The 14,488-nt window shown below is 40.4% G+C and overlaps 1 protein-coding gene across 1 annotated transcript; it reads left to right on the forward strand.

The window, feature by feature from the left end:
• The first annotated feature begins 926 nt into the window (after positions 1 to 926).
• LOC139722075 (uncharacterized) lies at positions 927 to 13,920 on the forward strand. Its single transcript, XM_071633397.1, has 10 exons — positions 927 to 1,062; positions 2,021 to 2,882; positions 3,449 to 3,540; positions 5,451 to 5,660; positions 6,995 to 7,323; positions 7,882 to 8,195; positions 8,807 to 8,925; positions 9,687 to 9,806; positions 11,031 to 11,139; positions 13,422 to 13,920. The coding sequence occupies exons 2-10, from the start codon at positions 2,057 to 2,059 to the stop codon at positions 13,643 to 13,645; spliced, it is 2,343 nt and encodes a 780-aa protein (XP_071489498.1). The 5' UTR covers positions 927 to 1,062; positions 2,021 to 2,056; the 3' UTR covers positions 13,646 to 13,920.
• Positions 13,921 to 14,488: the final 568 nt, after the last annotated feature.

The following is a 14,488-nucleotide window of genomic DNA, read 5'->3' on the forward strand; positions in this document are numbered from 1 at the left end:
GAGGATGCGAGAACAGAAATTGCGCAAAAAAATGCTGAAATAAAGATGAAAATTACTCGACTGGGCATGCGGGCACTAATCTTATATCTATCTATCAATAAAGCATTATACTTGAAGATTAAAATTATTCCATATTAGTTTTATTCGTGGAAATTAAGTGGAAAAGTGATAAAACCGGCTTTCCAGGATGGTACAGTTTTAAACATTTTCACATGATACAGGTCTGATGTACACTTTTTCCCTAATTTCTTGGCCGGGATTGACTTTTGTTTTGCATGCTTTATCATTATAAGTGAAAATTCATCTCATTAAATGAAATAAGCAAAATATGGCCAACATTAGGCCTATGTCAACGTTCAAAATGAATCTTCAGATTGAGCACTAAGCAAGACGGCGGCGTCGAACATCGATCATCAACGGCACAAATGCACATGTGAAATTATTTTGTACATCAATAGAAATCTGATAACTTTTTGAATAATTACAGCCAGTTACAGGTGAGACAGTCTGAATAATAACATGTGTAGTGCAGCACTGGGTTTTCACCTCTTCCCAAAGAGGTTCTCGCCTTTTCCACACGTAAATACGATCTCATCATAGGTTTTTTCCCCCATTTTTGTGAAAAGTTAAATGAATTTGTATTTAAAAGTGAAATGTATTTTTGTAAAAAGTAAAATGAATGTTGGTGAGTGAAATGTATTGTTAACAGTGAAATGAATTTTGTATTGTTTCCCATAATGGCGTTTCATACAGGCATGACGACATGTGCGTGCCTGCGTACGTCGCGTACATGTGCAGTGATAGAGTAGTAGCTGTGTGTCGCTATCGTCCGTAATACGTTCGCATCCAAAGAGCGTACTAGTACCTAGCTAGCCTGTGTAGCGCGTGCGCGCGCCTTATACCCTGATCTCTAAAGATGGCGTACAGTAGTGCAGTGCCAATAATGGCGTAAGGGTCATCTTTGAAGTGTAATTATTATATTTAGTTAGCCGACCCCGCGTAAAACTGATCATCCGCTTGAAGATTAGCTCACTGACTGTGTGAAACCTTTGAAATCTGTCGGTAAGGAATTCTGATACTTTCAATTTTCGTTTAGTTTTAGTATGCAATGTAACTGTTCTTTGCTGTCTTGCAAGTTGCATGTTACAAATCACTAACATGTTAGTCATGATATTATAAACAGCCAGGCACAGTGTAGCTTGACCAGACGCCTTCTGTACAGATACCGACGCAAATTGTATTGTTTTAACGAACGTGCGCCCTCTGATCTCTATGGGGAAATTTATGCATTGTATTTTCAGTCAATGTTTTTTAGTGCAGAATAACGAGCATCAAAATTGTAGCAATTATTACTAAAATTTGAGGTAAATTTGTACTTTATGTTTTTTTTTTTTGCTGCTGCATGCGGTTTAGCAATTTTCTGCACTGCCACTGGCTTCCCTTAGCAAGTGCTTAGTGGCTTGAACCTTGTATGTCAGTTGTGAGATAACACTTTTTTCTTTTTTAATCATGCACTCCGTCTCAGTAAACTTGATCCTAGCTACACGCAGCCGCTGTAGGGACAGCGGCTGCACCTCCATTCCTTCGCAGACGTTGTCATTTTTCAGTGTGGTTGTGCGACTCCTTCATGAATATCTTTATTAATCGTGGAAAACTAAAATACAAGGAATTATCATAATCTATGATAATCATTCAATAATCGGTATGCGATTTTTTGTTTAATTACGTCAAAAACTCACCGAAATCTGTGGCTGAAATCAGGTCTGTAAACGTCCTTATTGCTTCACTCCTCATCTGCGTGTTATTTGAATGGCATTCACTCTCGTATACTACAACGCTACAACGTAGGTAGTCGGAGAGGCGATCCTAACATTACGATACAGGTCAATAGACCTAGTAGTTGAACGTTCTAATAAGGGTTATGGAGAATCTATACCTTTGTGCATTGTATCCACATGTGTGAATATGGTACATTTTAAACTTTTAGTGTATGCTATCATATTGCACTTTGCTTTCACAGGGTTGTGCAGAAAACTACTGTGCATCATCTACATGTATGATGGATGGAGGAGAGCTTGCTGATGAGGCATCTTTGCCAGTAAGCCAGAAAGAAAACAAGATGGCCCAGGAATCTGATGAGGAAATCAAAGTCAAACAGCAAGAGCAATGCATGTCGATCTCTCATTCCCCCAATGGACACAACGCAGATGTGGACCATGATGGCTTGCATCACAGTGACTCTCATGCGCAATCACGATCTCCGTCAAGATCGCCGCATGCGTCATCAAGAAGTGAGTCTCGCTCACCATCTCCCTCACCAAATAAGAAGGAAAGGCGAAGATCGGTCGCTTGCACTGAGAGAAAAAGCAAGAGCCGTGATTCACGCAGCAGATCACGAACACCCTCACCATCTAAGAGGAAGAAGTCAAGGTCTCGTTCGCCAAAACAGAGGAAACGTACTCGTTCCCCTTCACCAAAGCGAGGGAGACATTCTCGATCGCGGTCGCCAAGGCGGAGGTCAAAATCGCGGTCGCCAAAACGGAAGTCATCACGGTCCCCCAAGCGGAGATCAAGATCGAGATCGCCTAAGCGCCGTTCGCGGTCCAGGTCTCCTCGGCGTCGCTCACGTTCCAGGTCTCCCCATTCAAGGAGGAAGCAGAGGTCACGATCTAGGTCACCACGAAAGAAGAGGCGGTCCAGGTCTCGCAGCCCGACAAAGTCACGGAGGAAATCCCACTCCCCTGTAAGGAGGAGATCACGCAGTTCTTCGCCAGCAAGGAGGAGGAGGAAACGATCTCGTTCTCCTAAAAGGAAGCACTCTCCCTCCCGGTCCAGGTCTAGGTCCAGAGAAGAAAGGAGGAAGGCCAGGAGCAAAAGCAAGGGTACGATGATGACTGAAAATCCGATCTAGGAACTCCTTTTATCTAAAATCCTCCAGACCCTCAGACCACATTTCTGTAATTAGGTGCTGTAAGTACAATTTCATCTTGAGACAGCCGGAAGATTTAAAACTCCCCAGTCTGTATCTAATTAGCACAATCTATAATAAAAATCTTTCACGGTTTTATGGGGAATTAATGATTTTGTCTGCTTTTTCGCAATCTTTTCCCTATGAATGATACAATACAGAGAATGCAGACTTAAATTCAATAACAAGTTGTGCGGCAAATTCCTCTTGCACTTGATGGGTCGAAGCTGCATTCTGTGTGTTTATGTGTATTTCTTTTCTCTGTACAATAAAGTCCAGTCTTTACCACACCATGTTGTATCCTGTGAAGTACCATTGAACTAATGGTCATTGACAGTGCATACTCTCCAAATAATTGATCCCAGCAATGAATATGTAGAGGGTTGCCAGCTATTAAAGAATCTTATCTCATTTCCTGCAGTACAGTACTTCATGTTCTTATCCTCCTATTGTTTACAATATTGTACAATATATGTGTAGATCGGTCGCGGCACAGGAGGAAGAGGAGCCGCGAGAAGCGACAGAGGCGAAGCAGAAGCCATTCCAGCAGCCGCAGCAGGAGCCCCTCTCAGGTATGGCTAGCCAGAGTAGGTACAGGGCCATTGCTTTGTTATCACACACTGCCACTGTTGTCTCCAGTGACAACGATGTAGAGAGAAATTGAGAGGATGATTCGGAGAAACGGAGATGAAGAGATCTTTGCGGAATGTGAGGTATTGCAGTGTCTACAGAATGTGTGGGCATTTCAGTGAGATCAAGAGTATTGGTTGAGGCTTCTTGACTGCTTGTAGATGAACCCATTACTGAGTTTTCAGCATTGTTTATAACTTGTTTTTAGTTTTTCTGTTGTAAGTGACCATGTACAGTGTATGTTGCAGGGGCTTGCTCCAGGTGACGACTCGGTAGGAATGGTAGAACATGCACATTTACTTTGGACTGAATTCACAAGGCAGTTTTAGGGGGAAAAAATAAATTTCATGGTTTAAATATCGGGCTTAACTGACATTTTATTGTATTAAAACTGAAACAAAAAGCATGCAGAAAAGTACAATTTTCACATACATTGTATGCATGCTCATGCTCATTTTTTTCTTTGATGTTTGCGTGCATGTTCATGGTGTGTCATATTTATGCAATCAAACCTTGCATCAATCCATGGATCAAAGTAATTTAACTGCCTTTGTGAATTCTGGCCTGGGTGCATACTTTTCGGAACACTTGGAACAGTGTGGTACTGAAAAACAAACAGAAGCATGAAATTGACAACATTAAGAAGCACACTGTACCAGACTTTAGGTATTATGTTTATTACATAATAAAACATGGAAGGTCGCACGTGGAATGCTTCATAATACTTTAGATGTAGATGCTGGTGTTCCTGACTGGAACAGAGTAGGGCAGAATCAAGTCATGATGTATTGTTCTGGGGCAGAAGTTAATACAGTTAAAGCTCCCCTTTGACCATTCTCAGCTACAGTTTTTTAAACTCTTTTTCGATGGAGAGAGAATGAACGTTTGAAAATGCAGATCACAGTATGACTGCAAACATTTTCATGCATTGCGAGATATTCCCAACAGCAGAGCTGCATACAGTCTCCAAGCTGTGCTGTACATTGCATGCACCAAGATGATTTTAAGTGCAACTTCATGCCATGTTTGAGTTGGCCTCAATAAATACAGTAAAATCAACCAAACACATTGATAAAATGAAATACAGTTGTATCCTTGTAGTAGAATTATTGCAGTCGTGTAATAGCACACAAACAATAACTTTTATGGGCAATGACATTGTACACATACATTGTAGTTACTGAATTATTTGCCAGATCATGATAATTACATTTTTTTTTTAATGTGTACAAACAGTGGGAGAGATCTTCGATAATGACCTCATTGCTCCTCCAAATTTTCTTGTATTTGATTAAACATTTAAATTTTGATTTTTTTTGTTATATTATGTGTGACACCTTAGCTCAATTATTCTTTTTCAGCTATTGATAGTACACTTTAGGTTTACATTATACACATACAAACTTTGAATTTCTGTGATTTTAATCTTATTCACTTGACTCAACATGTACATGGTATGGAATTGCACTTTAATCATTGCCCCCCCCCCCCCCAAAAAAAAAAAAAGAAGAAGAAAAAGAAAAAGAAAAGCAACACATATTCGGCCATCAAAATATCAAATGACAGTGTGAGGTTGCAAATAATGTTGATACTTTGCCTCCATCTTTGAAAATTTGCAACAATCTTCTTGTCCCACTTGCCCAGTCAAGAGAAGTACTTTTGGTGGACAAATTAAGTTTATGTGCATGTTGTATAGGCCACAGCTTTAATAGCTATTAGAATGAGCTTGCAAAAGCCCTAGGAGCACAACTTCAGGGTCAACCAAACAGAACATAACTGTAGTGTAAATCGCAAGTACAAGAAAGTGGTGAGTAACCTGCTTTGCCGTACCCAAAACCAATTATGCATTCAGCCTGATCAAAAGCGTCGGAGCATTGCCGCCGAGCTGATCACCTTGGCCCCTAGCGAAACGGACGGCAAAGTCGAACCATCCACAACTCCTCCTCTTCCAACAACTACAGAGGCAGAACCGTCTGTCGGTTCTGTCAAACTTGAGGTTGGTGCGCAAAAGGTGAATATCATGACCTTTCGGAAACTGTGGTGTGGTCTCTGTAACCCACTGGTTGATTATTGCTAAACTCTGGATGTAGGACAGAGTGAGTTTCAGTGCATTGTACAATTCAGTGTCTGGTATGACATATTTTGTCTCTGTCTATTCCTCAATCTGATTAGATTTATCCATGTATTGATATGTATGATATGAGAAATGTTAACGCATTGCCTGTGATATACCCGTGTATGACCATCTGATTCATATGCTATGTATGCATTCAAAACTATAAAACCTGACTGATTATTGAAGCCCGGGTAAGAGGTGATGTGCTGGTGGTGTAATTGATTGTATTTACATACCTCTTCTTTAAAGAGTGTAAGAAATTTCGGTGTATTACTTCTTCAGACTAAGTGTGAACATTGGTCCAGTGGGAAGGGAAAATGATGATACACTGGAAAAGCAGTCAGTTTTCTTTGTGCAAAGTTTGTGTGATACTTTGAATTATGAACATTGTTCAGGACGGAGCAACTAATCAGATGTGTGCAGACACATCCCAGAGTATTGTTGTTGTTTTTTTGCATCTATACAATGTTACAAAAGCATAAAGTGCCCGAGATGTTGATATTGTTTGTTTTTTTTGGCCATTTACAAAATTGTATTACCAAAAATTCCATGTATGCATACAACTGTGTAGGAGGCTGGTTTATTGGTGTGTGCATGTGTGAATGTGTGTTTTATGTGTATTTTTAAGGGCATACTGCACACTGTTGTACATACTGTGGACTAAAATCAAACCAATTTAAACAGACAACAGGTGAATCAACATCAAATTTTACATTTGACATGCAGTACCGTACTGTCCATCCTAGTAAATTGCTTGTAAAATCTTAAAATGCAGTTTCATTGCAAGTACAATTTGTGAAAACCTTCTATAAAGATGACATTGGTTGGAGATTCTAAATGGCAGTTACCTTGATGCATAAATATAACTTTCATAAAATTGCACAAGTGAACATAATGTTTAGTTTGTGAAAGCAGCTACACAGAATCACTTGGCAAATTCATTTTAATATTCTTGAATAGCTTTAATTTCAAATTGTTTGAAAGGATCAAAGTAAGTATCTTGAGGGTCCAAAGTAACATAATTCCTAATAAAAGTTGGTAACTGAGTTTCTGAAGAGGTGTTATTTTCTTATGAGATACAAAAAAGTGCTTTTATCATTCATCTTCCTCTGTAGCTGCTCTTATCAAATGTATACTCAGTATGTATATGTTTCCTCTTCGAGAAGGTCAACTGTGATCAGTTTGTAGCTGTATCATACAGAGTGACACTCCTCACTTTCCACAATGCTAACACTCTTTGTTGGCTTATCCCCTGAAAAAGCGCCCTCTTTCCCTAACAGGACCGATCGCCTGCATCTGCCAGCTCCAGCTCATCATCCGACGAAGAGGGAAGCAACAGAGATGAAAGGGGGTCGGCACCACCCGCCAAGGACAGCAAGCGGTCAAGTGACAGGTCGAAGAGGAAGTTCCGCAAAAGGTCCCGTTCCAGGTCGCGCTCCAGATCGCAGTCGAGGTCGCGCTCGCGGTCCAGAGACAAGCGCAGGAGACGCAGCAGGTCAAGGTCCAGGGTGAGGAAATGGTCTCGTGGGCTTTCTCCCCACAGGTCAAGAAGCTCGCGCTCTCGTTCCCGCACCAGAAGGAGATCACCCCGGTCACGACGTAGATCAAGGTACTCTACTACGAAATATTTTTACTGCTAGTGTCAGAGGAATACAGTTGTGGAAGCAGGCTTATAGCTTGCCGTGATGCAGTTGTAAAGACTTATTACACATATGTGATTGGAAGAATATAACTATGTTGCAGTCAGAGTCAGTTACTGATAATTTTTGGGAATTTAAATTTGGAATTTGAGTTTGATCCACTGCGTAATGAGACTACAGTTGTATATTAGTTAAATGTTATTTTGGAGATGAGGTCAAATACCATTTTGAAGGTGAACTTCAAGAAATCAGTTGATTATTTCATTTGTAGCATAATTCAGTACAAGAAAAAGAAATACCATAGCATAGATAAGGTACCTCTTGGTAAATCTAGTAGGATGTTTCTCAACATAGTGTCACTATGTAGACATGTTCAAGTAAAAATTGTGAAGTCGTGTGAAGAAATCATGTTATATTAATGATTGACATGAGATACCAGAGACTGATCAAATGAAGCAAATCCTGTCGTGAGTGGACAGAAACTTCATCATTTGAATATAAAGATCACATACTTCCTTGGACTATAGGTCTCGGACGCCACCACGCCGTCATCGTAGGAGTCGCTCCCGATCACGGTCACCACGGCACAAGCGGTCGGGGAAGAGCAACCGAAAGAGGTCGCGATCGCACTCCCTCACACCACCCCGCCACCCCCGTGCGAAGTCGTACTCGTCAGAGGACAGCGACTCTGCGATGAATGCCCAGGAGCAACTTGCCAGGCGTCTGGAGCGCGCCAAGAAGCTGCAAGATGAGCGTGAGAAGAAGGAGATGGAGGCGATGAAGAAGAAGATCGATGAAGACGAGAAGAAGGAAGAGGAAAAGAAAGCAGCAGCACAGAAAGGTGGGTACACCTTGCATAGAGGATTTCTACTATACAGATGGTACAAGTAAGGCTCGCACATATTATGGCTTCAACAGCTCCTAAGGCTCAATTTTAGTCCTCAAGTTGTCCATACTGTATCCAAATGATCCCTAGCCTAAGAATTCTTTGGAGTCTATACTTGTTGCTTCCATCACATCTGTCCCCCCCCCCCCTACTTGTGGTAAATCTTCCTCAAGTGTCATTTTCTGAAACTCTGCAGTTTATACAATTTTGTAATGTTCTTTTCCTTCTGCTTCCTGACACATGTGCATGACTAGGTGTTAGTCTGGACTACTTTTTTTTTCTCAGTGCCCTTTGAAAGGAATAAATTAAAAAAAGAAAGTTATCTTGTACACGTATGGGGTATTGCATCATGTTAAATCACCTGTTGTGTATTTCATCAGTAGCTCTTCATTAAATTTTCTTCTGTTCGTCTATTGTGTAACTCTTTTCTTCCAAGATCTCGTCTTTTTCAAGATTGTCTAATTCATGATTTTATTACCGCTTACATTGCTCCTTCTACTATGATAAGTTGAAACAACTGCCTAGATTTGAACGTCGGTGTTCGTCTTCTGTTTGTTGTCTCGCAGAAGCCGCAGCGATTGCAGCTGCCTTGAATGCAGCGGCCAACCCAGTGGCCCTAGCCACAGCATCCACCGTCAACCCCCAAGTAGCCCTTCAAGCGGCAGCAGCTGCTATTCAGGCTCAGGTAATGTAGAGGTCTTGAAGAATCACATTCTTTACTGCAAATATGGAGTCATGTCTTGCAGTTTGCTCTGATATGATCGTAGTTTTATGAATTTGTGAAATGTATTTGATAAATTTTGTCACTTTCTAATCTTGGGTCCAATAATTATGATGACCTTTTCATTCCGTTTGTTTAATTTTGCATCATTATCGACTCAGTTCTGCAAGAGTCTTACTGTGGAAGTCTCCTTGTCAACGTTGAAAAGGCACCTCAGAATTTGACAGCATATAATTTTTCCTCTTTTTTTTTAAGATTGAAAGGAAGTAATATTCATTCAATCTGGAGTTAAAAGGTCCCTGAACTTTCAGTCCTAACAGAAACTTCGTAAGAGGCAAAATGCTGCATTTCATTAAATCTACACTAAGTAAGAAAAAAAAAAAAGCAGACCAAAAAAAAAAAATCAGTAATTTTAGGCAGAAGTAGTAGTTTTGCAGTGTTTGCTCATTTGTGGCCAATTTAAGGATCAGATACAAATTTACCATTTTATACTACACTTCAGATAATTCTGCGACTGAGTATAGAAACGATGGTATGTAATCAAAATAGGGTTCAAATGAAAGAAGAATTTCTACTCTACTTTATAAAAACCAGCAGTGGATGAAGAAAGTTGTAATCACAAAATTGAACATCAGGTTATAGAAGTGCATTTTCTGAGATGTGACGAGTTTTGGAAAGCCATCTTTCCTTATCAAGATGATCTGGAATGCTTCTTTCTGTGACAGGTGCTGGCGCAGACGGGCGTGGTGGTTCCCAGCTACTACAACCCCATGGCCGTCAACCCCGTCCACTACGCCGAGCAGGAGATGAAGAGGAAACAACTGTGGTCAAAGAAGACTGACGATGTATGTCTGTGTGTCTATCTTCGCCTTTGATTCTCTCTTCCTCCCTGCCTTGAGAGAAAGGGAGATGAGAGTGAGAGGAGAGGAGAGAAAGAGACGAAAGAGATGCTTGTTACATGTACAGTGGCAGATCCAGAGGGGGGCATGTGCCCGGTGCGCCCGGTGCTCTATATTTGTTATTAAATGTGAGATGAAACTGAGAAGTAGCACCAGAAATATTGTTTGTGCCACCCCTTTACGGAATTCCTGGATCCGCCCCTGATGTACATCCCGATTAGTAGAGAGGTATCCCCCCCCCCCCAAAAAAAAAAAAATAATAAATAAATAAAAATAACAATAATAATAATTATTATTTACAAAAAAAAAAAAAAAATATTTATATATATATATATATATATATATGTTTATACATATATATATTTTTTTAAATTATATCTCAAGGGTGCATGTTTTACAAACGCACACACGCATGGACACCAATATGCATAGAGGCATACTTTTATTCCACCTTAGGCACAGACACTGGGTATGTGCCCTTTCTCCTTATTTTATAACCTTCCCTGTATTACAAGGCAATGTTACAGTAGTAAGGGCTAATGTCATTTTCTCCAGTACCTCTATATTTTGACAAGACTTCATCTGAAGACTGCTTCTTGCATCAGAATAGATTGAATGGCACTTCATTATGCAGAGTTATAAATAATTCTTTACAAAAGAGAGGCAAAATCATTGTGTCATTCAATAGTTGTCAGTGACTCAAGGACATCCGAGGATTGCTTTCAGCAAGTCCCGGTAGCATGGGGATACCATGTAGTAGGAAGGCTGGCCAACTTAGATATATTTGAGAATCACACTATTGAATTTTGTACATTTTTATCACTGATCTCTATCTGATTACACACTCAGCTGAAGAATCTCAACTGCAGTAGAACAGTTGCCAATGAATGAATGCTGTCATGCACATATTCGCTGGCAATTCTGTGGTAGTAAACTTGCGCTTGTTGTAGTTTTAGAATGTACCCCAGTGGACAGCGTACGAGGATCTGTTCAGTCGGGTCACCCATCTTTCCCACGCTGCGTATTTAAAACTATACATTTAGGACCAAGTCTGTTGGGTTTCAGATGTGAGCAAACCCAAAATATGGTGCTTGCAGCTTCCATTGGATACAGTTGTATCTCCAACCAGCGTCTCACATAAAACCTGAAATCTCTAAATTTCTCTTCCAGCAAAGTGCCAAGCCCTCCAGCAATAATTGGGAGAAGACCGCATTCGGTGACAGCGCCACGAGGGAGAAGTTCCGCCGACTGATGGGAATCAAAGGGGAATCTGCAGGAGGTAAGAGGACCTCAAGGCACTCCTGCTTTGTTTTTAAACAGTTATCTGCTTCCAAACTATCAAGAGTACAGTGGAAACTCGATATAACGAGATGGTTGGGACCGAGTCGTTTTCCTCGTTATAGCCGATATCTCGTTATATCAGTAGGCATAAAAGAAAGCATAACATACAGACATTCATTTGCACACGTGGGACTACCCATCATCTTTCAATCAATACTGATAACTTAGTAATGTGTGTGAGGTAATTACTCACCTTTATGGGTAAGAAGATGTTTTTTCGCCAATGAAATCCGATATCAAGATTGTTTTTCTTATTAATTGTAGATGTTTGAATTTGTAAATCTATATAGCTTGCGATTGTGTGAAGATCGTCTGTGGATTGGTATGTGGTTATGGTATGGGTGTGTGTTGTGTGTGGAAAGCTTGAATATGGTCTGCACAATGCTGTGTGTGTGTGTGTGACACATTCTGCATGATGTACGTTATGACTGCGTGTGTATGTGAAGATGGGGAATTCCCTACGTAGAAAACCAATCACAGCATCAGATTGCCTCACACTTGCTAAACGTCATGAAGATGTAATGTATACGGCCGTCCCACCACATTTTCTGCATGTATCAGTGCGCGCACACACACACATACACGTACAACATGCAGTGCTAGCTGTAGAGTGAACTGAAGAAAATATGTGTGTACAAGACAGTTTTTGGCGCATCGAGCTTTACAATCTCGGAACTAACTGCGACCAGCAGCCCCAACGTACAACGTACAGTGTTGGGGCTACGCCGTTTTGGCATTGAGATTTTAATGTTGTACCAAACGGGTGCCGTTCCGGTGCTGTATTTCCTTTATTTTTCAACAAAAACTACTAGGAATACTTACATGGGTCGATTAAACCTAAATGATTCACATCGGCGACTGTTTGATGCATTTCATTGCTTATGATGCAGAAAATGCTGTCTTACAAGGCAAATATCTTCAGCTCACCGATGCTCACTAAAACTCACAATCACTTGCACATGCGCACAGCATGCATTCAGTCGGTCCATTGACAGCTGTATCGCTCGCTACATGATGCATATTCATTTCACCTTATATGCACCGTGCGATGATGCATTATTCATATCCTTGAGCATCCGTAACGTTGACGTCATTGTTCACGCATGCGTAGATGCGTACAAATGGATATACACGTTCAAAATAGCAGCAAAGCTCTCCACTAGGGCAGGCCGCTTACTCCTAAAAAATGTGGAAAATTTTGCAGTTTCCAGATTAATTGGCGAGAAGAAACAAGGCAATGGGGTAGTGTATATTTCATTTTTTATTGTCACTGTGTTTATGATAGAAATTTAGCCATGGTTTATTTGTGAAGTTGCCGTATATGTGGCAATAGGGAGTTGTTCGTGATTCTCACTTGAACGAAACTGCGAGGTAGCCGCCAGGACCCCGCCACAGAGCGGCGGGTCTCCGGGGCTATCTCGGAACGTGATAGCACAGGCGAAGTAAAGCTTTACCCGAAGACATTTTGCTTTACCTCGCTATAACAGGTTTGATTGGCTATGTTTTTCTTTGTTTGGAAATCACAAAATTTATCTCGTTACAGCAGTTATTTCGTTATAGCCGATCTCGCTATAAGAGTAACATTTTACATAGACTTGTGTGGAAGGAAATTTGGGACCGGGAAAATTTCCTCGTAATAACCGATATCTCGTTATAGCAGTGTTTGTTATACCGAGTTTCCCCTGTACTCTCTTTTTCTCAAAACAGCAACATTACTAGTGCGAAAGATTCATCTGTTCTTTCAAAGTTGTTTTGATCTGGCTTCAATTTAAGAAATGTTTCTCAACATGCTTGAAAGAGAGGTGCTGTACTCTGTAAAAGTGGACATTTTGCACAATTACTTTTTGCAATTTGCATGTTTAGAATTTTGTGGATGGTCATGTCAATGACAGTTCAACTAGCATTTCAAATAGCTCACAGTAGCTAGGGCTTTTCCAGCACATACTATTGTAAAGGGTAACTGGTCTCTGTTGCAGCAGCAAGTTCGCACATGCTGCAGGACTAGTAAACATGATGAAAAAAATAACATACCAGTTATACTCCTACAATAGACCTTCCATGAAATCAAAGATGTAAAATAATATTACATATAACAAGCAACAAGAACAGCAATAAATTGTAACAAAAATGGTGAAAGAGAGACACAACAATGAACTTAAAATATTTTTAAGCCATTTTTATTTTGACTTGTCTGACATGAATCTGTCTCGAATCTCACAGCCGAAGAGAATGAGGAGCAGAAGGCCACTCAGGAAAAGTTCATCCAGCAGCTCGACCAGGACTACCAGACGGCCCGCATCAAGACCCACACCCAGCGCAGCTTTGGACTGGGCTTTGGCTCTTCCTACGCAATGGCTGCTGCCACCGCCACGGCCCCTGCCCCCGCTGTGACGTCGCCAACCAAGCCCAACGCCCCAACTCAAACTCCAGCCAAAACGGAATGATGACTGCAATGGGGCCAGTACCTCTCTTTCCGCTTCATTTATTGTACTCTCTCTGTCTCCCCAATGATTGCCGTGAAAGCATTAGTTTACATTTGTAAAATGTATATTTAAGGTATGCCTTGACATGAATCTTTCAGTGAATTGAGAGTGGTATTAAAACCACATAGTCGACAATATCCAGTCTTTATTGATTGTAAAGTTGCAAAGGGGTAGCGAGTATTTCAGTGTGATTCTGTGTTACCAACATTACCCGTGGCTTCAATTAAACCGTGGTTCAAAATTTACAGATAAAGAGATATCAGTTCCATTGATACACCAAGAAGCACCTGCAATGACAAGCTGTGTATATTACCTGCTTCATAGTGTTTTCTTCATACTTCATGGATGAATTATCGTCTGGGACGTGTTCGTTTTTGTGGCAGGACAGATGTGTAATATCCTCTGGAAACTACAGACCAATGAAAATCTCACATGCTTTACAACATCTTGCATTGACATTTCATGTATTTTTTTTCAGCAAAGCATTCTCTTGTGAAGCTTTTGTGTTGCACATTCATGTTTATCTTTCATTTTTTCAAGTTAAAAAAAAAACAAACCAAAAGTTGTGAAAAGTTTCTATGTTGTGTGATGAACTATGTTTTCTGGTATTAATGTAAAAGTCTTACAGCAGATTCTTCCATCTGTGTATCAATCATATACTTGAGGTCTGGCTTGTTTTTTTGTGTTTGTGTTTGTGTTTTGTTTTTTGTAAAAGCAGTCTTCATAGCTGAGAATGTAACTGAAATGTGAGCAAATTTTAAGAAGTAAATTGATTTTGTCATGTGACTTTACTTAATTTGTCAC

This window comes from Diadema antillarum, unplaced genomic scaffold, assembly GCF_040938485.1.
Source record: "Diadema antillarum isolate AM-2024a unplaced genomic scaffold, OU_Dant_1.0 scf00000156, whole genome shotgun sequence".
In the NCBI taxonomy this organism is placed as follows: domain Eukaryota; kingdom Metazoa; phylum Echinodermata; class Echinoidea; order Diadematoida; family Diadematidae; genus Diadema; species Diadema antillarum.